This window comes from Stegodyphus dumicola, chromosome 1 (genome assembly GCF_044657685.1).
Source record: "Stegodyphus dumicola isolate Sdum_Otavi_A_Nest chromosome 1, ASM4465768v1".
NCBI classification, from domain to species: Eukaryota; Metazoa; Arthropoda; class Arachnida; order Araneae; family Eresidae; genus Stegodyphus; species Stegodyphus dumicola.
In genome coordinates, this window is record NC_140768.1 from 86,937,713 (window position 1) to 86,961,526 (window position 23,814).

Genomic DNA, 23,814 nt, shown 5'->3' on the forward strand with positions numbered 1-23,814 from the left:
TTCTTCTTATGCATATTACCAATTTACATGCCGGTGAGAGTCAACGAAAATTTACGTGACAGTCAAGACAAAATAATGAAGTGAAAGGTTAAATCAAACATATTACCCGGTTATCGTCACTTTTGAGTTCGAATCCGGAAGAAGGTGTAGCTGTTTGTAATGTTTCCCTATAGTGGCTTAACGGCACGAGGGAACTTACTTTACCAGCAAGCCGAACGTCCTCTCGAGTGGTTTAATGGTAGGAGACTCCCCGGATCCGTGTCCCTGGATGCTCTCCATCAAAATTATAGGCGTGCGGCACAGTTATTGTGGTGGGAATATACCTGTAAGATTTAATGTTGTAATTATGATATCCCACTTATTTCTACTTGTACCAGCTGTCAAATGAAATGGAGAATGGCCAGGAAAAAGATTTAATAATATTACTTAATTACTGACGAACATTAAATACATTTGTAAAATTTATGAAACATAACAGCAAAGTAGTGCAAAAGTAGTAACATCTATCTGGTAATCGACTAATCTTTACGGGCAGTCTTGCACGCTACGTTAGGTATTACGTTGAATCTGTGGCGAGTTCTTTTCACTAGGATATCTTAAATTTTCAAACAGACAAATACATGTCAACTTTAAATATCTTACGTCACTATTTTAAGTATTAAATTAAAATTATAATTAAAATTATAATGACTACAGAATTTTTCGAAAAGAACAGTCTTTATTGAGTTCAGCAATTAGTCTCAGGTCTGTCAATAACTAAGTTTTATTCAAACGAGTTTTTTCTACATAACATTCAGCCATTATGGACCCGATCCAAAAGCACTGCCGAATACACGCTTGTAACCTTTCTCTGATAGATCTCATATCAGGTATAAGCGTGTCGGATTATATGGTGTGCCTTACCATTGGGTGACAGATTACAGGGCTTTTCCTGCATTTGTTATATGACGTTAATTTCAGACATTTTTGCTAACAGTGTTTTTATGGAAAAAAAAATTAAATTTAAAAAATAAAGGCAAAGAATGAGCATTTGGCATTGGCCAAAAATATAAGCTACTCCTATTTTTAACATAGCTTTAAAAATAGTAATCAAATACAAAATTTTATCTGCATACAATTCAGAATTTCTTCTTAAAGTTAGCACAGTTTGTAAAAAACAAAAACAAACAAACAATTTAATTTTGAACTCTCCGATCTCAGAATCGGTGAGTAACACATTCACGCATTCACCTTTTATCCTAAATATACGCAGGGAACGTTTTTATCGCGTTCAACTTCAATCAGTTTTGGAGAAATTAAGGTATTATTATTATTATTATTATTATTTAACGTTTTTATAAATTTTGTACGCGTGGTCAGAAGTTCAATTCCTTTTTATTTTTTCAAAACGAATTTTGTTAAAATTACCTAGCTACTTTTGCTTCAATGCTAGTTTTATTCTTCTGTTGTGCTAGAGAGTTGATTAATTTGAAAATTAGGGTAGTTCTAACAGAAAATGTCAAAATGTAAAGAATTTAATGTTGCCAAAAGAATCGAATCTTATTTTTAAATAAGCAAGGAATATTTCAAGTTGAAATTGCCAAATATATTACGTGTTCACGGTATATAATATATTTTATAACACTTTTAAGGAAACAGCTGTTCACATTTCAATAGAAAAAGAATTGGGAGAAAAAAAAAAGTAACGCGACACGTGACTATCGAATTTTGATTAAAGAATCAGTACGAAATCGGAGGAAAAATTCAAGTAAGCTTGCTGCAGAGTTACCAGAGGATACTGGCGTTGAATTTGTGCTCAAATTGTAAGAAGGATACTTATAGGAGCTGGTCTTAAAGATTAGCTATCTAAAATGAAATCCTCGCTGCCAGAAAAAAATAAATAATCTTTAAAAAAACCTCCAAAATATGAGAAAAAATTTTTGGTTATAAAAAGACTAGACTTTTAAAAAATATCATTCTCTCCTTGATTTTGAGGTGTTTGGTACATCCACTGCATCCCATGTGAAACGAAGAAAGGGTGAAGGTTACTATACAAAGTGTTAAGTTTCCGGTGTAAAACTTGCAAGAAGGGAATATTAGAATCTGGGAATGCTTGACAGCTAGTGACATAGGCAAAATATAAATTTGTGAGCTTTATATGAAAGCCAAAAACGCTTAACTGTTCTTGAAACAACTCCAGAGCTATTTTTTTGTGTGTGTGAATTATTCGGTGATTCAAACATGGTTGGCATCAAAATTTCAGCAAAATAACACACCATAGGGTACTTAAAAATAAAGTTAAAATTTAATGATATAATACGGTTAAAAATTAATCATAAATCGGTGACTTCAAAGCAGTGGATTCTTCATAATAATAGTGATGTTTCAGACCACCACTACAGATCTTAACCGGACAAAGCACCTGAGGCGCCTTTTAGAGTGAAAGCTATGCTAACACAACATGGCATCCAAATTTTCCTTAAAAATTATCTCGAGCAAGTTTGAAATGGCATATATATGTGGAACAGTGTTGTAAACTAGAGGCTGGTATGTCAAGCAGAGTTGCTGCGTAATTAAGGTTAAAAGTGAAAACACCATATATTAAAATTGTGAATAAATTTTATTTGTGTTTAACAACAAAAATTTTAGTTTTTATTTGTATCAAATTATTTCATAATAAATGCATTACTATAGTGCGCTTAATACTTTTGGTATAGCTGTATGAACCTCGACTTACCTGGTACCCGTGACACGTTTGTACTCGTTTTCTGAATACACGGCTAGAATGCTGACTCCTGAACCAATATTGACTACTAGGAAAGGGTAGGGATTACTGAAGTCAAAAGGCACCTTTTTGCATTTCTCATCATCAACGGGTTCACTCCAATAGTAGCATTCTCTTCGGTTGTATTGTTCTACAAACTGAATGCCCCGTATGAGGGAATCCATCTCGTCAAATTTGTGGATCGTTAAAAATACTTCCTGAAAATACAAAATGGATTTAATATATTCTTCAAAGGGGAAACATTCTAATACGAAGATAAAATATCCCTTTTACGAACTAGAACAAAAAATAATTCGTAAGACAACGTTTAAGATTTTTATCAAGCAACCATACATGGTTAAATATATGGCTAATTTATCATGATTGTTGGCTAAATTGCGACATGAAATAGTCTTAGTTTTTAGGTACTAACATTTAGGAAAATTTTATATGTGAACCTTCTCGTTTTTCATAAATCACATCTTTCTTGCCACATACGTAGCATTTGCTTTTTGACAAGAATTTTCACAGTGTATTCCGAGACTATAACGATGCCCACCTGTTTCCCCAGCTATCTCATTGCTAATTAAATTTGGATTACGTCGAACTGAATAAAGTTGAAGTTTGAATTTTCGTTGGATATTATTCATATTTCTTTCAAATATTTTGCATCTGTACGTTACAGCGGAGGTTTTCACCTTTTTTTCGCGCATCTCTTACTGAGATTTTGTAATTTTAGAGTACCCCTATTCGTATAATATAATATATTTTACAATAGTATTATCGTAATATCATACAATTAACAAACTGCAACAATTAAAATCATCAAATTATATGTCTCTCCCCACATACACAGTGAATGATAATTTTGATCCTGCTTTAAGAGAAATAAATCTTCATCAAAAAGATCTGAAATCCTCATTTTGTTTGGACAAATAATGTTTAAACAAGGCTTTGGTAGAGATTTAAAGTGGGTTATCTTCGCTTTGATTTCGTTTGAATAATGAAGTTCATTTTTCCGAGGATAATTTGTACAGTATCTCGAAAATTTTGATCTGATATTTTTCATCACGATTCTCTAAAACTCTAACTAACAAGTGTAAAACCATTTTTTCAGATACTTTTAAACAGTTATGGAACTATTTCGTAATTCTTAGCTGCGTTTATTTATTTAAAAAAATATCGGATAGTTATACACAAGTCCTTGAAGTCATTCACGACAAATCTCTAACTTAATCGAAACAGGCAGTTTCTAAAAAAATGCTTGACGCAAACGCCAAATCAGAACTATTTGTTAGCTTTTTTAATTTACCACGCGCATTCGTATATAGTTAGAAAGCACGTTCAGTCAGCAATCCGAAGAGAGGGAGTTCGAGTACCGACGAAGGCATTACGGATTTCTTCGGCTTCTTGGCTTCGAAAAATTCTAAATGCCTCTACATATTATACACAAGTTTTTTTTTTTAAAGCAAACACAAATCTACTCTTTAACTATTTATCCATTTTTCTACAAAGCACGTTTTATATTTAGCAATTTAAGTGAAAACGAATTTAAAACTATAGAGTCAAAAACTGGTTTGTCTGTTACAGTTTAAAGAACATGAACTAACAACTGACTACCAGCTACCAGACATTCACTACACATGAGGCATTATCACACAGCAGAAAAGGAAGGGCTACAGAGAATGCGTTAGGTATCATCTTATTCAATGCTTTCGTACAAATTTCGGTCAGTAAGAGTCGCATTGAAAATAATCAGAATTCCTCTCTTTTTCACCCAATGTTAAATTTTAATTTTCTGAATACTTTTATTTCTAGCATCATTTATCACAACACTTTGTTATTTCCCGGCCGTTCCTAATAATTTTTTACGTATCCTTGATTAAGTCAATGAGTACGTCTAGAAGCATGCGCGCCACAGGTTGGGAAGTAATAATAGGAAGTAATGCTACATTAGAAAGTAAATACTTAAATAACGACCTTAAATAATGAATATGCAACAAATTTCTCTAAAATGGACCATCACGGTTTCAGAAGTTTCTAATATCCTTAAAGTTGGATATTATGAAGAATTCAATAAAGCCGTCAGAAATATCAGCCACCATTAGAAGTGGTTATCTGCAGATGGCGATCACCATGAATAGCCCACGGTAATCTTTAGTATCTATTAATGTAAACTTCAGTGGTGGTTCTGATTAATAAAAACAATATCACCATTAACATGTGGTGCATTAACTTCAGTAAAATACATTGCTAATCAAAATTTAAGCTGAAAAAATATGCCTATTGCCTAAGTTTTCAACCACTGCCCAATGGCATAATTATTTATGTTAATTACTTGCAACTGAATGCAAACTCGGTTTCTACACATAGGTTAGTGCATAAAATATGCAAATTAGGCAATTGAGAAGTTGTACAAAAATTAAAAAGAATGATTTACTTTTACCTTCTGGAAATCCTCTTCAAACTTGTAGGCACCTCCACCTGTGGCGCAGACTGTACTAGAGACAGAGGCAATCCTCTTGGTCTTCACTAGACGAAGTAACATCTTCATCTCGCTAGTGGGGAAGCGAATGAAATGCAGAGATCCTCGCCGATGATTCACCACCACATCATCCATCTGATAAGAGAATCAGGAATCGTTACTGACCAAACTATAAAGTGCATTTAGTCTTCTTAGTCTCACACAAAACAAACTCTAGAAGTTTTTGCAAAATAAATAGCTTTAGATAAATTAAACTGCTGATTTCCATGGACGAATATATTTACCATAAAGCTTATGTCTTTCCATGTGATGGACGAATATACTCCGTCAGTACAGACAACAGATGTCACTGCCCATACTGTAAATGCATTAAAGGAAGTTAACGTAAAGGAAGTACTGTAAATGCATTAAGAGAGGTTAATTTCTCCAAAGTTTCTGGCCATTACTTTTTTTGCCTAGGTTTGACTCTGACTGGCTTTTCTGAAAACTAAAGTTTTTATTCCAGGTGTGCAATTTTCGCATAATGGCTACTACAAGAGTGATCAATGCCGATGATGCTGTGGAACGTTTGTTTGGCAGTGGTTCTGAAGACGAAACTGGGTCAGATTACAGATAAGATTGTGAGTATAAACCACAAACTAGTCAAGAAAATGAAAGAGACGATCAGTGTCTAAACATTAACAGTACGTGTAGTATTCATTAACTGTACGTCGGAAAAGTACCGCAAGCTAAATGTGGAAAAAATCGTGCTTAGCCATATAAGTCTTTACCTGGTTGAAGTGTTACGGAGTATTTTGTGGCACCATAACCAAACCCTACTGTACATAAGAAAGGGGGAAACAAAACGAGACAGTCGACAAGTGAAAACGACACTGCTGCTTATGAAGACAGTTGGCCACTAATGCAGAAGAAGGCCCACTTCACCTGAAATTTTGGGAGCCCTTCGTCTTAAAATGAAAGGTATGCTTATTACTGTTAAAAATTTAATCAATGATTTCCTGAGTTTCGTGGAATACGAGGCTCCTAGTGACTACGAATTGCGAGACCCCATAAACCTGTCTCTGTACCAATGAGGAATGGAATTGGTGAATACCACTCATTAGCATAAGAAATGTCTTTTTAAAACAGAGCTTATTAGTATGTTAATCCCCAGACCTCAATCTGTGATCCCCAGACCTCAATCTGTGCAATTTTTGGCTTTGAAGGGATTTTAAACATCTGGTAAGTCGTGACAATCCGAGAACTTTACCTGATAGTAAAGCCAGCATTTCACACCACGTGCTCAACATTTGCTAGCACACACTTATTTTGCTATTTTGCTAGCACACACATTTGCTAGTCCCACGTTAACTGTGGGACCATGACATCTTGCAATTTCAGATGATAGCTGAAAATGATGGCCATCTTGTGGAACATGTTCTGTAGTAATAAAATTTGTAAAATCGCAAAGCTATTGTTCCGTCTTTTCGGTAGATAGGTGGCGCTCTTGGTGCGCGTCAATGAAAAATGTTCCACTTGACGCTTGAACATGAAGAATGACGCCTGTCATACTTTTTTTATGCTTGATTATGTTTCATGGCCGCTATAGGCGGAAGTAATATACTATATCATTAAGTTTATCGTTAATAAATGTTATTTCTATGTTCTGTGAAATCTTGAAGTTTTGATTGCCAATTCTAATGCTCTCCCAACCTGACTCCTGAAAACGAAACAACTTAGAAATTATGACTCATGAACCACCACTCATTTTGGTGTCTGAAACCCTCGAAAAGGTGAATTACCTTTTGAAAGTTAAGAATTTTGATTTATTTGTTCTTAGTATCGATCTTTGAAAACGAAACATAATGGATGATTTAGCAAAAGAGAAAAAGAAACGTGCTATTGTACGTAGTAAAGTTACTACACTTCTAAATAAACTTGAGAAATTATTATCGGAAGACTTAAGAACATCTAGAAGATCTAAATTCATCATATGAATTGTTAATTGAATACCATGAGCAACTTAAAAGTTTTGACTCAAAGATCGATGCTCTCATAACTGACGAAAAAGAATATGATAACGAACTACTTGCACGTGAAGAGTATGATGAAAAAGTTATAACATTTAGAGCTAAAATTGTTAGTAAAGTAAAGAAAATTAACAGTAATGAAGTTGAAAGAAATATACTTACAGCTAGTAATGGTATTAGTAGTGCTCTGAATGGTAACAATGTTGTTACAAGTAGTGCTTCAGTAAAGTTATTTAAATTAAATATTGAAAAATTTGCTGATGATCCCAGTAAATGGCTCGAATTTCTGTAATTCGTATGATAATGCTATTCATTCTAATCCAAGTTTATCTAAAATACATAAGTTTACATATTTGAAAAGTTTATTATCTGGTTTCGCATATAATTGTGCATCTGGATATGCTTTATCTGAAGAAAATTATGATATATGTATTAAAAGTTTAGAAGAGAAGTTTGGTCGTAAAGATGTTATTATATCAAAATTCATGCAGATGTTGTTACAGTTAGAACCAGGTAAAAGTTCTTCAAATGTTTTTGAGTTAAGAAAGCTCTATGATCAGTTACAAATCTGTGTTACAAATTTAAGTAGTTTAGATGTTACTAGCGGTTCATACGGACAGTTATTGAACCCAATAATTCTTAAATTGTTCCCTGAAGATTTAGCTCTTGAATTCCATAGGGAAAGAGCATCTAACCAAACTATAGAAGTAAGTGAATTAATAGAGTTCATTAAAAATCGAAACTGAATGCCGAGAAGCAAGTATGTTGATTAATAGCTCAAAAGGCAATAAATACACAGGGGTTAATCCTAAAAAAGGGTTAAAAAATTATAAAGTCAAATCACAAGCTTCTGCTTTTAACACATCGGTAAAAATGTTTTGTATATTCTGCAAATCAAACGAACATACATCTGCCGGATGTTTGAAATTTTCCGACGGAACAAAAATGAAACAAATTACAACGGGAAGGTCGTTGTTACAGATGCTTTCTAAAATCACATTTGTCATCGAATTGTAAGTCAAAAATACAACCATGCGAAAATTGTAACGAGAAAAATCATAATAAGCTTTTCTGCCGTTTGAAATCGAAAGAAATGGAAGATGTTAAATGCGCAGATACGCAAAATAAAACTTTAGTATCTACTTCCCACTGTAATACTCTAAAACCTGAAAATAGTGTGCTTTTACAGACATGTTCTGTTATTGCTCAAAGCAAAAATAAATCGAGAATCGTAAGATTACTAATTGATTCAGGTAGTGAACGAAACTTCATCACCCACAAGTTAGCGCGCGATTTAGAATTGCAAGTCATTAGAAAAGAATCGCTAACAATTTATTCGTTTGGAAATCAGCGCAGTAACTCGCAAGAACTTGATATATATAGTCTAGAAATAAAAAATAAAAACGATGATCGCTGCCTTGTTGTAGAAGCTATCAGGATAGAATTAATATCATCAATAGAATTCCAGGCACTATCCATATGTCAAAACATTAAAGAATTTATGACTAAAATGGTTTGGAACTTTCGGATACAAGTTCCGTTAATGAGAACATAAATAATCTGCTTGGCGCCGAGCATTTCTGGTAAATACAAACAGGAAGTAATTCAATGATAAATGATGGTTTGTTTATAGTACCTACGATATTTGGATACACAGTGATAGGTAAAGTAAAAAATAATAATACTCGCATTAATACGTTGTTTTTATCTGCCGTTGAAGGAAACATATTTGATTTGCAGTTATTTTGGAAATTGGATTCGATAGAAATTGAAAATGAAAGCAAAGCATTTTCGGAAACTGATTTGGATACTATTAAGCATTTTAACGACAGTTTGAAATTTAATAACAGCAGGTACGAAAAAAAGAACTCTTTTGGAAGGACAACAAATCACAACTCGCTGATAATTTTTTCGTTGCTAAACAACGATTTCTAGGACTAAAGCATAAATTAAAGGGAAATGATTTCTTATATAATGAATATGATAATATAATTAGAGAACAAGTTGAAAGGGGGATTGTTGAACAATGTAAGTTTGTTGAAAATGAACCTAACTGTTATTATATGCCTCATAGGCCCGTTATACGTGAAGGAAAAGTAACAACAAGAATAAGAATAGTTTATGATGCCTCTTCTAAGTCTGAAGGAGCTAAATCGTTAAATGAATGTTTGATATCAGGCCCTAATTTAAATCCTAACTTGTTGCATATAATTTTAAAATTTCGCGTACATAAAGTTGCATTTTGTGTAGAGATAGAGAAGGCTTTTCACCAAATTCAAATTGATAGTTAAGATAGAAATTTTTTAAGGTTCTTGTAATTTGATCATTCTTACGACGATAGTGACAATAGTTTAGGCTTTAAGGTTTTCCGAATGTGCCGAGTGCCGTTTGGGATGACAACAAGTCCGTTTATTTTGTCCGCCACTATCAAACATCATATTAAGGGTTATAAAAAGAAATATAGCAAAGCTGTTGACATGTTAAATAAGTCCTTATATGTTGATGACCTTATCCATGGAGCAAACTCCGTTGACGAAGTTTTCTCATTATCGACTGATGCAGTTAAAATTCTTCAAGACAGTGGTATGAACTTAAGAGAATTTGAATCAAATTCCGTCTCTTTAAAAAATCATTGGCAAGATATTGGTTTAATTAATAAGGAAGATAGTTTGGATAAGAAAACGTTAAAGGTGCTGGGAATAATTTGTGATTTGGATGAGGACACACTGGAATTAGATGTACAAGAAACTTTTACAACCAGTTGATTGGAAACACGTTACAAAGCGAAAGGTATTACAGATTGTGGCAAAAATTTATGACCTAGTTGGCTTCATTGCACCTTTTGTTATCAGAATAAAATTCTTATTACAAGAGTTATGGGAATTGGGTATTGATTGGGACACTTGCCCAGCTATTTGAGTGGAAAATTTAAAACTTGGTACTTTGAAATTGAAGTCATTCTCAAATTGTGTATTCCTATAAAATATATATTAAATTATGTGTAAATTTCGATAAAATAGAGCTTTTGTGACGCCAGCCTCAAGGGATATGGAGCTGCTGCATATTTTCGTGATCCTGATTCTTGCTGTACGTCTTTTGTGCTTTCAAAGAGCCGTGTATCCCCACTTAAAAAATTAACCTTGCCTCGTTTAGAACTTATGGGAGCCATTATTGCCGCAAGAATAGTTAAATATTTAAGGAAATTATTAATATCCAAGAAGATAATGTATTTTGTTTTAGTGACTCTAAAATTGTTCTTCACTGGATCAGGGGTAGCGCTAATAAATGGAAACCCTTTGTTACCAATCGTGTACGTGTATCACCTTCGCAATGGAAATACTCTAAGGGAAATGACAATCCGGCTGACATAGTTTCACGTGGATTAAGAGCTTCTGATCTAGTGGGAAATAAACTTTGGTTCAATGGGCCAGTGTGGTTAAAAGAAAAAAAATTACCTCCATCATCTTTTCATTCTTTGATCGAGCCTATGGTGGAAGAAGTACAGGTAGAACAGCGTCAAACTACTGTATGTTCTGTTATTAGCCAAGAGGCTGAATTTGAATTGACATCCAGGTTTTCATCCTGGAAAAAATTGAAACTCGTAACTGCATGGTGTTTAAGATTCTGCCACAATATTAAACCTACATCTTTAAAACTCAAGGGTTTTTTAACAGTTCAAGAATTGGATAAGGCAAGCAATTTGATTTTTAAAATCATGCAAAATTCCGAATTTAGAGAAGAAATTAGACTTTTGAAAGCAGGAAAGAAATTGAATCTCAGCAGTAAAATCCTGAAATTAAATCCTTTTCTTGATAGAGAAGAAATCCTTAGAGTCGGTGGTAGACTCTGTAACTCGAATCTTTCAGAAAACACAAAGTATCCAATCATTCTTCCCAAAAGTCACCAAGTTACTGAATTGATAGTCAAACACTTTCACGAAGTGAACCTTCACGGAGGAGCCACATTAACATTATCTGCTCTGCGACAGAAATATTGGATCATTAATGGCCGAGAAATTGTAAGAAAGATCATTTGGAAATGTATAAAATGTTTTAAAAATCGAAAAAGCGCATCCAGTCAGATAATGAGCGACCTACCTGCTTCTCGCGTATTGCCGGATAGAACATTTTTGAATACAGGACTGGATTTTGCAGGCCCCTTTTTAATCAAAGCTAGGAAAGGAAGAGGGGAAACGAGATATAAATGTTATGTTTGCCTTTACATATGCTTCACCACAAAGGCCATTCACCTAGAAGTAGTCAGTGATCTAACAACTGAAGCATTCCTAGCATCTCTGAAAAGATTTGTGTCGCGCAGAGGAAAACCCAATAAAATCTTTTCAGATAGAGGAACCAACTTTGTTGGGGCTGATCGAGAATTAAGAAGATACATAGCTACACTTTCCTCTGAGGAAGCATTTGAAAACTACCTGAGCGGTGAAAATATTCAATGGATCTTCAATTCTCCTGCTGCCCCTCACTTTGGAGGCCTTTGGGAGGCTGGAGTGAAACAAATGAAGATTCACTTAAAGCGGACTATTGGGACCCAGGTTCTGACATACGAAGAATTTCACACCTTAATTACACAAATCGAGGCGTGTTTGAATTCCAGGCCAATAGTTTCCATCTCATCTGACCCTGAAAATTTTAATCCTTTAACACCTGGACATTTCCTAATTGAGACTACATTAGCAGCAATTCCTGAACCTGATCTTACAAATAATAAGCTAACCCCTGCTGAAAGATAGAAATTGACACAGCAAATTTTCCAGAGCTTTTGGAAACGTTGATCTAGAGATTATCTTTCACAATTACAAGGGCGTACCAAATGGTTGAGGGATAAACCAAATTTAGCCCTCAATGACTTAGGTTTAATAAAGGACGAAAATTTGTCTCCATTAAAGTGGCGACTTGCACGAGTAATTGAACTATATCCTGGTTGCAAATGAATGAAATCCATATGTAACTGTTGAAGGGTTCGCAGAGACGTTAATTTCTCATCGAATGTCCACTTGCATTTGAAGGAGCGTGGAATTGTGTATAAGTTTGGCGGATGGGTTCCACATGAACTCAATTGAGGTTAATCAAAAAGAATGTGTTAACAACATTTGCGCTGCTCTTCATTCTTCAGTGGAAAATTACACTTTTTTGAGCTTTTTAACATTTATTCTGAAATTTGGCAAATTTTATTGAAAAAGTGTAATTCCAATGCGATGATGAAAACAGACCTACAGGCATTTTTCGCTAATAAGCCTTCTGATTTTTTGTAGGAAAACCTATTACAGTGTAAGGAACGTTATTGATTCTGATGAAGAATTCGCAGTTTATTAAATTGGTATCTTAGTTTTTTTATTTCTTCAAAAACATACTTTGAAAAATGACATTACTTATGGAGTGACTGATATAAGGGAAAATTGTGCAATTTAATGGTTATTATGAAGTCAGTTTAGCATTTTAAAACTTGTGCGATTGGCGACATTTATAAGGTACTGCAAGAAATTAAATTAATTCATTTATTTTGCAGGAGATTCATCAAAATTTGAATAACGTTTGTCAGATTTCTAATAATTTCAGAGAAGAAGCGTATAGGCAGAACACAAGTTCTCACCCTTTTTGGTCCTATGCTCCCTTTTCACTACTTCACGACGATTATCTCTCTTCCTCCTTTCCAAAATTCGAAAAATGCATATACGTTTATTAAATTCGTAGGATCATTCTTATAATATGATTAGCGCATGTAAACTAATCTTAATAAACTGCAAGTGCTACAAAGCACAACACTGAGAGAAACAAAAGCTAGTAGACGGTTCATGCAAAATGATAGATGGTTCATTCAGTCCAATGCAAAAGTCTGGAAATTTTTCAGAAATATTGAAAGTGTAAACAACAAAAGTATCCCATAACTGGTAATGATAGCGTAAATAAATAAATTAAAAAAACTGGTGCAGTGCTCTATTACTTGGCTTATTGTTTTATTCTAAATTAAGTACAACACCGAAATCAGTGCGATTATTCCCCCCCTCAGCCAACCTCGAGGTATTATTTGTTAACTCCTTACTTCCAGAGTATCACAAACTTTCTGGCTCCGGACATCACTACTACGCTTCCACAACTCCTCACACTTGGTTTCTTCGTCGGTTCTGCGGCCAGAATTGAACATCTTTCCCAACTTATAAGAATTTTTCGACTTGACCTTAGCGCCTTTCTTCTCTGCATCTCGGAGTATTCCAGTACTCTGAATTTCCACCTTCGAAATGCTAATTGCAATTGCTATCAATTTTCACTATATTACACATAGGATAGGACTACATCCTAGCGCCTGTCCCATGTGACCTGCTCACCAAAGTCATTTATTTAAATTTAGATTGTTTATAACGTGTTTTATAAATTAAACGAGAAAATGTACTGAAAATTCTTATAGATACCAAAATTTTAATAAACTTAGTTATTTTCATAAAACAAAACTAAGTACTTAATATGTAAATAAAAGGCTAACCGCATCCTCCCTGAACCTATGAAATTCCTGCTGGATTTTTATTATGATTTTTTTCTGGTTCAAAACCCCTGAGGTGGAAGTTAGACCAGCATGTCTGCATCACCATAGAGGTGTTGCTGGTACTTAGCCAGCTGTTACGCTTATACCCCAGTTTTGAAAAAGATCATCCCAGAAAGCAGCCAGCAGGTCTCCCGCCCCTTTTCCCTCGCCACCAAACTCTGGACAGGATTTCCGGCTCGTCCTATATTTTGAGTGCCCCCACGCAGCGCAGACATGACACGCTTACAAACATCGGTGCCTACTTCGGAATCGCAAAAACCGAGGACGCTTTCATGTACGTGGCAACATAATTTGAAAACAAGTAATAAAAAAAAATTTAAAGTCAATTCCTACTTAGGTCAATAAAGAAAACTTTTATTTTAGTTACTTTTTATTAAAATTATTAACATTTATTCGTTTCTAATTTATGAAGCTGATGGTGGTCTATAATTTCTCATTCTATCCATCTCTCGAAATGCTTCATTATTGCAAGGAACCTCTCCAGTGAGTTTTGAGCAGTCTAGTTCTTCAATTTGTATTCCATATAATGATTTCACACGACTCAAGGCGACATATGTCTGACCTCAAGGCGACATATGTCTGTTGCGAAGAGGTTACGTCCTAGACATATTACTGCATAATCTACAGTGTTATTTATTTATTTTAATAAGCAAGGGTCATTTTAAAGAGTTATATTTTAAACATATATTATTATCACGTTAACATAGAAATATGAGGAGAATTTTCGTTACATAATGGGACATTACATCCGCTTCATCCAACTCTATAAAACTACAATTCTATAGTTCCATATACTTTAAAAATCTTTAGAATTCTGTCTTACTGTTGCCACTTATTTTTGTTAAATATTACAATCCCACTTATTTCAGTCATGCACTATTTTTTATAAGTTGTTATAAAATTAATTTGTGAACGTGAGAATTCCTAATAAACGGTCAAAATCGAAATCGAAATCGAGTCAATGGCTAGGCGGCAATTAGTAGCCAACCGCTACTTTAACCGTCTCTGTTGGTAAATTGCCCTAAGGCGTTGGTACTTAAGTTTTTATTAAGGCGATTTACGCCGCGCCACTAGGCGAAACTTGTCAAATTTTGTGAAATGTAGGTGGAGTAGACGGAAATGATTGGCAGGAGCCTGTCACGTGGGTGGTGACCCACCCAAGTTCGGACTCCGAGCAAAGCAGCTTAAGCGTGCAATGAGAAATATTGGATATATTAATAATTATCAAGTTTTGAAACAGGTTATCCAGATTGGAATAATTAAACTAATATCGCGATCTAAATGAAGACAAATGTCACAACTAAGTGCAACAGATTAGCTAAACAAAATATTCAAATTCATCCTTGCTGTAAAACACAGATTGGACAGTGGTAGTCACGTGGGGGTCACCCTCCCGTGAACTGTCCACAGCCAATGCATCTTGAAATAGTAGATATCACAATTCAGTGAAGTCTTGGTCTGAGAAATTAAACACTAAAGTTCTTGTACAACACTGAGGCACACGAGTTACTGAAACTATACACTATGTACATATAGGGACGGTCATTATTTGTAAGTCTTTATATATATGCGGCTTAAGTTTGTCGCCGATAGTTCATTGGTTGCTTGCGTAACTTAAATTGTTTTATTCCTCGTGCAGTGCAGCGCGTGAGGAATATTATGAGAAAGCTAAGCCGGAAAAAATAAAAATACAAGAGCACGTGCATTTAACATTTAATAAATAAATTTAACACCTATATATATTAGAATTCGTAAATATGCAACCGGCAAAAACCGGCATCGATGGAAAGAAAAAAAAAAAAAATAAATAAATAAATAAATAAAATAAAAAATAAAAATAAAATAAAATAAAATAAAATAAATAAATATATTTATTATATGCGGCTTAAGTGTCTGTTTGTCGCCGATAATTTATTGATTGCTTGCGTAACTGTACTAGCCAATGGGTTGAAGTTGCCACGGCACAGGGTTCCCGTTTGAAATGAGACGCAGACAATTTCCTGTAAAACTTGCCTTTGCTATGACCATCAATAAGTCTCAGGGCCAAACGCTTAAGCTTGTTGGCATTTTTTACCTGAGCCTGCATTTCGACGCGGTCAACTTTATGTTGCCTGTTCAAGAGTTCGTGAAAGAACGGACGTAAAATTAAAAATAATTGATGGTCCTCTGCAAGGCGAGCCAAAAAATGATGGAAAGATCTACACAAGAAATGTTGCGTAGAAAGAGATCTTTGACATGTGAATTAACATTTTATTATTTAAATCCCCTTTATTTATTGAGCTAGCGGTGGTTCTTAAGAAATATACCGCCAGTGGTTTCCTTCATTGCACTCTACTTTAAGCAAGTAGAAGGGGCAAACCCCGTAGGGCAGTAAGCAAAGGGGCGTCCTCGCCGCCTGCCCTGCGTAATTCAGTTTGAATTAGAAGACACCTTTGCACAAATAATTTTAATTACAATTTCTAATATCTAGAACAGCGGTCATTTCGTATGACCGCCGGGCTTTCTAGTATAATATATTTAATAAAAACAGCATATCTTTTGTTCCGATAAACAAGAATAAATAAGTAGGAATTGATTTTAATACGTGAACAAAACTGTATTAACATCAAGTGCCATTCACTACAAGTTTAAAAAAATGTATTTGAACTTGAATGGATGAATAAAAAGTATTTTATTAACGATGGAAAATTTGAACAAGATATAGGAAGAGTGTGAACTAATAGTAGGAATTTAAAAAGATCACCATATTGAGTTACATTAACGCTTTAGGAAATGGTTCAGATACTGAACTATTTATAATATGATTCAGGTGTAAAATCTATTTACAATTGATTAGATATTACAGGTTTTATGTTATTTCGCAAGTTTGACCTTGTAATTGCAGTTTTAGCTGAGAAAACCCCGAGTAGAAAAGGAAACCTTTTGTTTATTGGTGTACTTTTAAAAACGATGAAGACAAAATTAATTATTCATGCACATACTACTGCAAGTAATATACCATATATTGATAGAGGAGAATGGAATTTGTTCAATTTAAGTTTCATTAATGCAATACATTTCATTTATTACTAGGAAACATTTTGCTTCGTAAAGGCTAAAATTTAAAAACCGGGAGATGTGATGAAAAACCGTAAAAGTTTTCCGCTATGCATTGCCAATGACGTATCAAAAGTAAATGCCGATGAAGTATCAAAAGTATATATATTATAATAACGCGAATTTAATTTCCGTAAGGTTTTAAAACACCATAAAAAATTTTATGTTGTTTAAATTTTTATATGCAGTTTGTTACATAATAGTAGCATTAATTAAAAAATTAACAAAACTTTAAACACTGAAAAGATCTTTGCAATTAAAATAAAGGTATTTAATTATATTAATTCTAAGTTAAATAATAAAAAATAAAAATAGGATTAAAAAAACCTGTAAATGGTTATATTAATTCTAAGTTAAATAATAAAAAATAAAAATAGGATTAAAAAAAAACCTGTAAATGGACATCTCTGGTGCCAATATTGCAGTAAGCAGATCTACCTTTGACGAACTCCTTCAAGTTCTGGTGGGCATCGGATACTTCCTCCGAGCCATCCGTTGGTTCAAAATACACAACTTTGACCAGAGATCCGCCTATGTCGATTCCAAACCAAGGCATAGCTGGAAAAAAAACTAAATTAAGTTGCTACGAATGTCGGTAGGTATAGGTATATATATATATAAGAAAGCGAGACACTATAATTTCACCATAGGTTGTACAGGTAAGCGCCGAATGTGGTAGCCTATTTATATAGCGTCATGAAAAGTTGTGCAGTGATAAGTGATAATGTATATATAATGTTGAATACGCACAGTGCCGAATTTGTGTAACTATCTGATGTTTTCTATGTGAAAACAAATCGCTGTGTACATGGAGAGAACAATAGTTTCGTCACTCCCATGTACATTGCAATCTGTTTTCGCTCAAAAATAAATTCTGACAACTGCACATATTTGGCATTGCGCGCATAATATTCATTATATATAAAATAGTTACTTTTTTCATAAAGCTTTAGGTATCGTTAGGATTGCCGTCATCTAACTAGATTTCGCGCTAATATTTATGTTTGGCGCTAAGTGGCACCCCGTAAAGAGAAAAGTTAACTTTCCTGCATGTCTTGTTCCCCCCCCCCCCCCCTGGAATGTCTATTATACTGGATGAGATGTGTAATTCTGACATTTTCAGATATGGGGGCATATTACACCGTGTAAGTCCTCATCAAGACGATTTTTAAAACCGTTGGTTATAAGCATTATTTCCAATTATAAAAATATTTCTAATCAAGTAATAAGCATATTTAAATTTAAAAAAGCAGCTTCGTAACAATTACGAAATTAAAGTTTTTATACTTTTTTTTTTAAATTTTGCGTTGGCGGCCAAGCGGTGAAAGCCGCTGAATACTGGTAGTCCAGCACGGCGAGAGGGCTAGCATGGCGTTTTCATGGTTTTCTCCCACGAGTAACATAGATGCGAGCCAGGTTTCCTTAAAAAGACATTCCCGGAGCATACCTCCGTTTTAAAGGACGGTACACTAATTGCAGAGACAATTTTTGTTTCATTTATACATAATTAGGCATAAAATATCTGTTTAGAAAAGGGTTTGCAAGATCAACAGATGAAGACATCAGCATTTTTAGGTAGATGGTCGCAAAAAATATTGATCAATACAAAGTTTTTCAATTTCACACAGTCTTATAGAATTAGTTCTCTGAAAAGCACTAGCAAGTTTCAGTATCGGTACATAACCAAGTCGTAACATTGCATGCATAAAATAAAAATTTAAAATATTTCTAGTTTAATGAATACCCTGCATAATTAAAATTAATAACGTATTTTTAGCTTTAAAACTTATCAATTACTTACATGGAAATTCTTTCGCTATACCAATGGTAACAAACCTATAAACTTAAGAATGTTACACATTATAAACCACAAAACTCACTGAATGGTTTTTAAGGAGCAAAATAAATCTGGAATTATTCTAATCTATTTAGTAACGGGCTGCTCAATGCAAGTAAAAAATGAAATTAAATATTACAGATTCTGAAATTAAATATCTCCGTCAATATTCTCATGCGGAATCTTTTTTTTTTAAAACAATGAGTACAAAATTTTCCTAAGCGTAAGGATAAGAACCAAGGGAGAATATCTAAAACGTTAGATTTCGTAATTTTTACAAAACTGCTCTTTTTAAATTTAAAAATACCGAAATGTTAACAATTGCGCCATTCAAAGCATTTCTGTAACTAGTCTACGACCAACGGTTGCGGGAGTACCGCTGTTTTTTGTGACTTTGTAGACACAATGTATATTTCGCATTACGCACAAAATACACTCATGTCCATAAATTAAGGATAATGCAAAATCAAAGGAAGAGTTAGAAGCAAAACAAATTTGACTTATTTGTAAAGCTTATTTATTAAACAAAAGGTAAAGAGCAAAAAAAGATGCTATATGTTGGATATTATTAAAAAAATTGGCGATTTTTTCTCCCTGGAGCAAATTGCAAAAAACACTTATTTACAAAAAACCAATATTACATGGTTGGTATGATTTTTAATACATTGTATGTCTCCCAGACGATGCAATACAGTCCGTACAACACCTAGGTATGCTGAGTATGAAATTATCGATCTGATCTTGGGGGATATTACACCACTCAAAACGCAATGCTCTCCGAAGTTCCGGTAGACATGTAGGAGGAGGTTGACGGGCTGCAACTCGTCGGCCAAGCATGTCCCACACGTACTCTACTGGATTCAAGTCCGGTGAGAATGCTGGCCAGTCCATACGGGTGATATCCTCCGATTGAAGGCATTCGCTTACGATGTTTGCACGGTGAGGACGGGCGTTGTCATCCATAAACACAAATTGTGCGCCCATGGCGCCCCGAAACAAACGTACATGTTGTTCCAGAATGACGTCTCGATAGATTTGGCTTGTCATGGTTCCAATTTGAACATGCAGGTCAATTCTGGAACCCAGAATAATTCCACCTCAAACGAGCACTCATGCACCACCGTAACAGTGTCGTTCAGTGATGTTTTCTTGGTGGTAACGGATACCCGGAGCTCTCCATATGAAAGTCCGGCGAGAATCAGACTGCAAGCTAAACCTGGACTCGTCGGAAAACATCCCACAAGCCCATTGTTGCGGTGTCCACAATGCATGCTCTCTACTCCAGGCTAACCGCAGGCGACAGTGAGTTGCAGTAAGTGAAACGCATCTGACAGGTCTACGAGCATATAGACCAATCTGCCCTAAGCGTCTGTACACGGTCTGCCTTGAAATTGTCGTACCAGTGGCTGAAGAGAGCTGGCGAGACAGGTCTGAGGCTGTGCTCCGCCTGTTTCTTTTGGCAGTAACTGCCAAATACCGGTTCTCATTCGGCGTTGTAACTCTGGGGCAACCTGTGCTGTAACGTCTACTCACATTACCATCATCTTGGAATCTTTGCCAAAGCCCGGAGATGACACTCTGGGCAATTCCAAGTTCGTCTGATACTTCCAGTTGGGTACGCCCACATTCCAGACGGCCGATAATTCTACCACGTAAAAAATCATCCAAATGCGTCCTTTGTGTCATAACTATTCAGTTATTGCACTGAAATGCTTATAAAGCGCCTCCGAACAATTTTACTTCTTTGCATGTATTTCTTATATATCACTCTCTTACACTCTCGTCATTGTGGCGTACCATCGGTGTCATCTGGTTACTTCCTGAAATTTGCATATGATTCTTGAAGATGTGTGTAGTGATTTTACAGGTGATATATTTGTTTTAGAGTTCGATTTCCGCGTGACTCCGAATTATCCTTAATTTATGGACATGATTGTGAATTACTATCATTATTTGTGTGCAATTTATAACTTAAAATTTAATAATAATAATTAATTTTATGTTATATATCTTCCTTGTGCAATTTATGACTTGAGATTTAAAAATAATTATTAGTTTTATTAACCTTATGCCGATCCAGCGTTTTCCATAATGGTGCGCGCCCCCTTATGCAAGTTCGATTTTTATTTCAGTTACCGATTGATTAATTAAGCAGAGGATCAAATGAATTTTTGGCACTTTTTCGAAATACGGTGATTAAATCTTTGGCATTTTTATGAAAAATGGTCAGTTTGCATAAGGTGTCCGGAAGAAAAACGCTAAACTGTTATAAAGCTGCCCGCACCTTTATGTAAACTTTATGATTTCTTTATGATGATACCTTTACGAATACCTTTATACGATACATTTATGAATAGTATATGGGTTGAAAATGGTATATTAAATTTCCATTAATCAGAACAATTTTTCAGGTTATGCTTCTGAGAAGAGGACTGGCGTATTTCAATGAATTAAGCTTTATTTTTACTGAAATTAAAAAAAGCTGTACGCATAAGAGGGTGAAACATTGCAGCTGTTTTTTTGGGGGGAAGTGAGATCTGGCATGAATACAGACGATAAATTTGATAGAAAGGTCTTACAATAAATCTTCAGTATTCTACTAAATATTCAATTTTTCATGCGTTTTGTCTAATTTAATCTGATTTTCTATGGACGATCACTGTACATGTTGATTTCCAATATAAAAAGTAACTTTTATTACTAGTAATGGTATGTTTCGAATCTCTTCCTCCCACTTCACATTTGCTTTTTTTGTGTGCTTCCCAAACTGTTGGATATCCGCAACCTAACTACCACACTAGAAAAGAGAAAGTTACTTTCTAAAAATTGTCTAGGAAAAGTTCCTCTATGTGAAACAGAAAAAGAAAGCCAGAAGGAAATAAAATTATTATGTAATGAATAAGCATGAACAATCAATTAAATCAATTGATAATTATAAATTAATTCAGAATTTAAACAAAAACCATAATCGTAGAATAAAGCAAAAAATATTCAAATATCTTTTTACTCCTCAACAAAATTTCCTGCGAAATCCATGTTTTCGGAACCATTATTCTAGTTTATTCAATATTTGAAATCTGCTTTTCCAGAAGCAGGACGGGCGCCAAACATCGTCGAAAGAGACCATTACAGAGGAGGAGGCTTAACTTGTACGGGCAACGAACGGCCGCACCGACCTCTATGTGATTCCTGGTGGTTCCTCACAGCCGTCCGATATCGCGGCGAAGGTTCTCTGATGCGTTATTTAATGGCTGCGGTGGATACCGAAGCGATATTTTAAGGACGACAATGCTCATCCGCATAGAGCTCTAGTGGTGCAATGTTACCTGGAGAGGGAAGCCTTACCTCATCTGTCGTGGCCTGCTAGATCATCGGACCTGAATCCCATACAGCATGTGTGCGACATGCTGGGATGACGAATAGCAGGTCGCAGTGTACCGCCAGGAACCATCCAGGAGCTCTGACATTGATTAGGCGTTAATGCCTACAGGATTGGGCGTTACTGCCACAACAAAGGATCAGCGACAATATTGCCAACTTGCTTCTCCATTATCAATCATGCATTTCAGATAGAGAGTATCTCGCCCGTTATTAGCGTGACGTTTCCATTGCACATTCTTTCGACCTTCCATGCCGATGTTTTCATTGCACTTTCCACTACCATTTGGACTTTCGGCGATGTGATGCACACAAACCTTTGGGATCAATTTCACACATATCGATTAGTAGTTTTTATTTTATTCCGTGTTTAGATTTTGTTGTTTATCTTTTGAGCAGCAGTGTACATTGTACCTCTATAGTATTAATTTAATGTGTATCTATAACTTGCACTAGTGCACACTAGTGTATCTGTAACTTGTATCTTTTGATTATCTAATTAAGTAAAGAGAGAAGCTGTTCCTTCAAACTTCGGCGCGAGTTAGGCGAGATCTTTGGCAACTTTCATAGTCGAATGGAAACTACATAAGTACAAAACTCTATGAAAAGAAAGCCAGGCAACTTTCCGAATCAAGTATCAGGGATAAAGATAGTGAGCATTGTTTAATTTATTTAACCAGCTATTTTATGTTTGGAAACTTTACTGTCGCTTCTTTCTTTCCCTTTTTCCGCCGGAATGCCTATTAGTTTGAGTGTATATAAGCGATGTTTTGAAAATGTGTTTTAAGATAAAGCGTATTCTGCCTCTTGAAAGGCATGTTACTAGGTTTGCTAGTCTAAGATAAGAGTTGTCCCTATCTTGCATCATATTTCTTGCATCATATTTCCCGATAGTAAATTCACGCCGGTGAAGTCCCAGCCAACTTCCCAAAATTTACTCTGCGTAGCCTTCAGTTATTAGTTGTTTAAATTTAGCTTTACATTTGAATTTCTACCTCGAGTTCTCGCCATAAATGCGACGATTTTTTTCTAAGCACCAGATGTGCCTCTGTTCATATATTTCAGTTTACAATAAAGAATCTTTTACACCAAGTCTCTGTTGTATTTTCAGGCACAGCGATAAGTCGGTTTACTTCTATCAAATGTTTGGTCACAGTTTGTTATAGTGAAAGACTTCAAAGAAAGGGTAAAAATTCTTACTGGAGCTGGTTATTTTAGGCGCATACAAAGTGGGGTAGTTGAAAAAAATCAATGATTATCTGCATGTTGCATATAAAATATTTGGATACTCAGCTGTGGGATAAGAAGTTGAACTTTAAAATATTGCCAAAATCAATACCTGTACTAAATAGACAACTGGTTTCCTTTGAAAATCTTTACCGGTTCTTTTCGATGGCTGTCAAGTTTACTTTCAAAACGACAGTTCAGGGCAGGGATAACATTTGAATAATGAAGCATAGAATAATAGAAGAGGATCTCGATTCCATTATATTGGTTTTCAAAATATGCGTTAATGATTAAAAGGGAAAGAGAGGGAGATTCGTATTGCGCCGCGAGAAGTAAAATTATTTACTTAAAAATAGATAATAAATATACTCACGAGGTGAATCTCTGGCAGGCGAGGATACTTCTGGTACAGGACTCATGTAGACTCCTCTACTTCCAAGACATAAAAATGGTGTTTTTGCATCTGTTGTAGTCGATGCAGCCC

General features: G+C 34.9%; 1 protein-coding gene across 2 annotated transcripts in view; it reads right to left on the reverse strand.

The window, feature by feature from the left end:
• The window catches only part of LOC118185252 (pantothenate kinase 3-like), a 104,191-nt gene that overhangs the window by 25,731 nt on the left and 54,646 nt on the right, over window positions 1-23,814 (reverse strand). For both annotated transcript variants that reach the window (XM_035355093.1, XM_035355094.2), the window contains exons 2-5: window positions 23,704-23,813; window positions 17,280-17,446; window positions 5,190-5,363; window positions 2,717-2,961 (exon numbers count right to left, since the gene is read on the reverse strand). In XM_035355093.1, the coding sequence (XP_035210984.1) occupies window positions 2,717-2,961; window positions 5,190-5,363; window positions 17,280-17,446; window positions 23,704-23,813 (696 nt within the window). The remainder of the gene's footprint in view (window positions 1-2,716; window positions 2,962-5,189; window positions 5,364-17,279; window positions 17,447-23,703; window position 23,814) is intronic.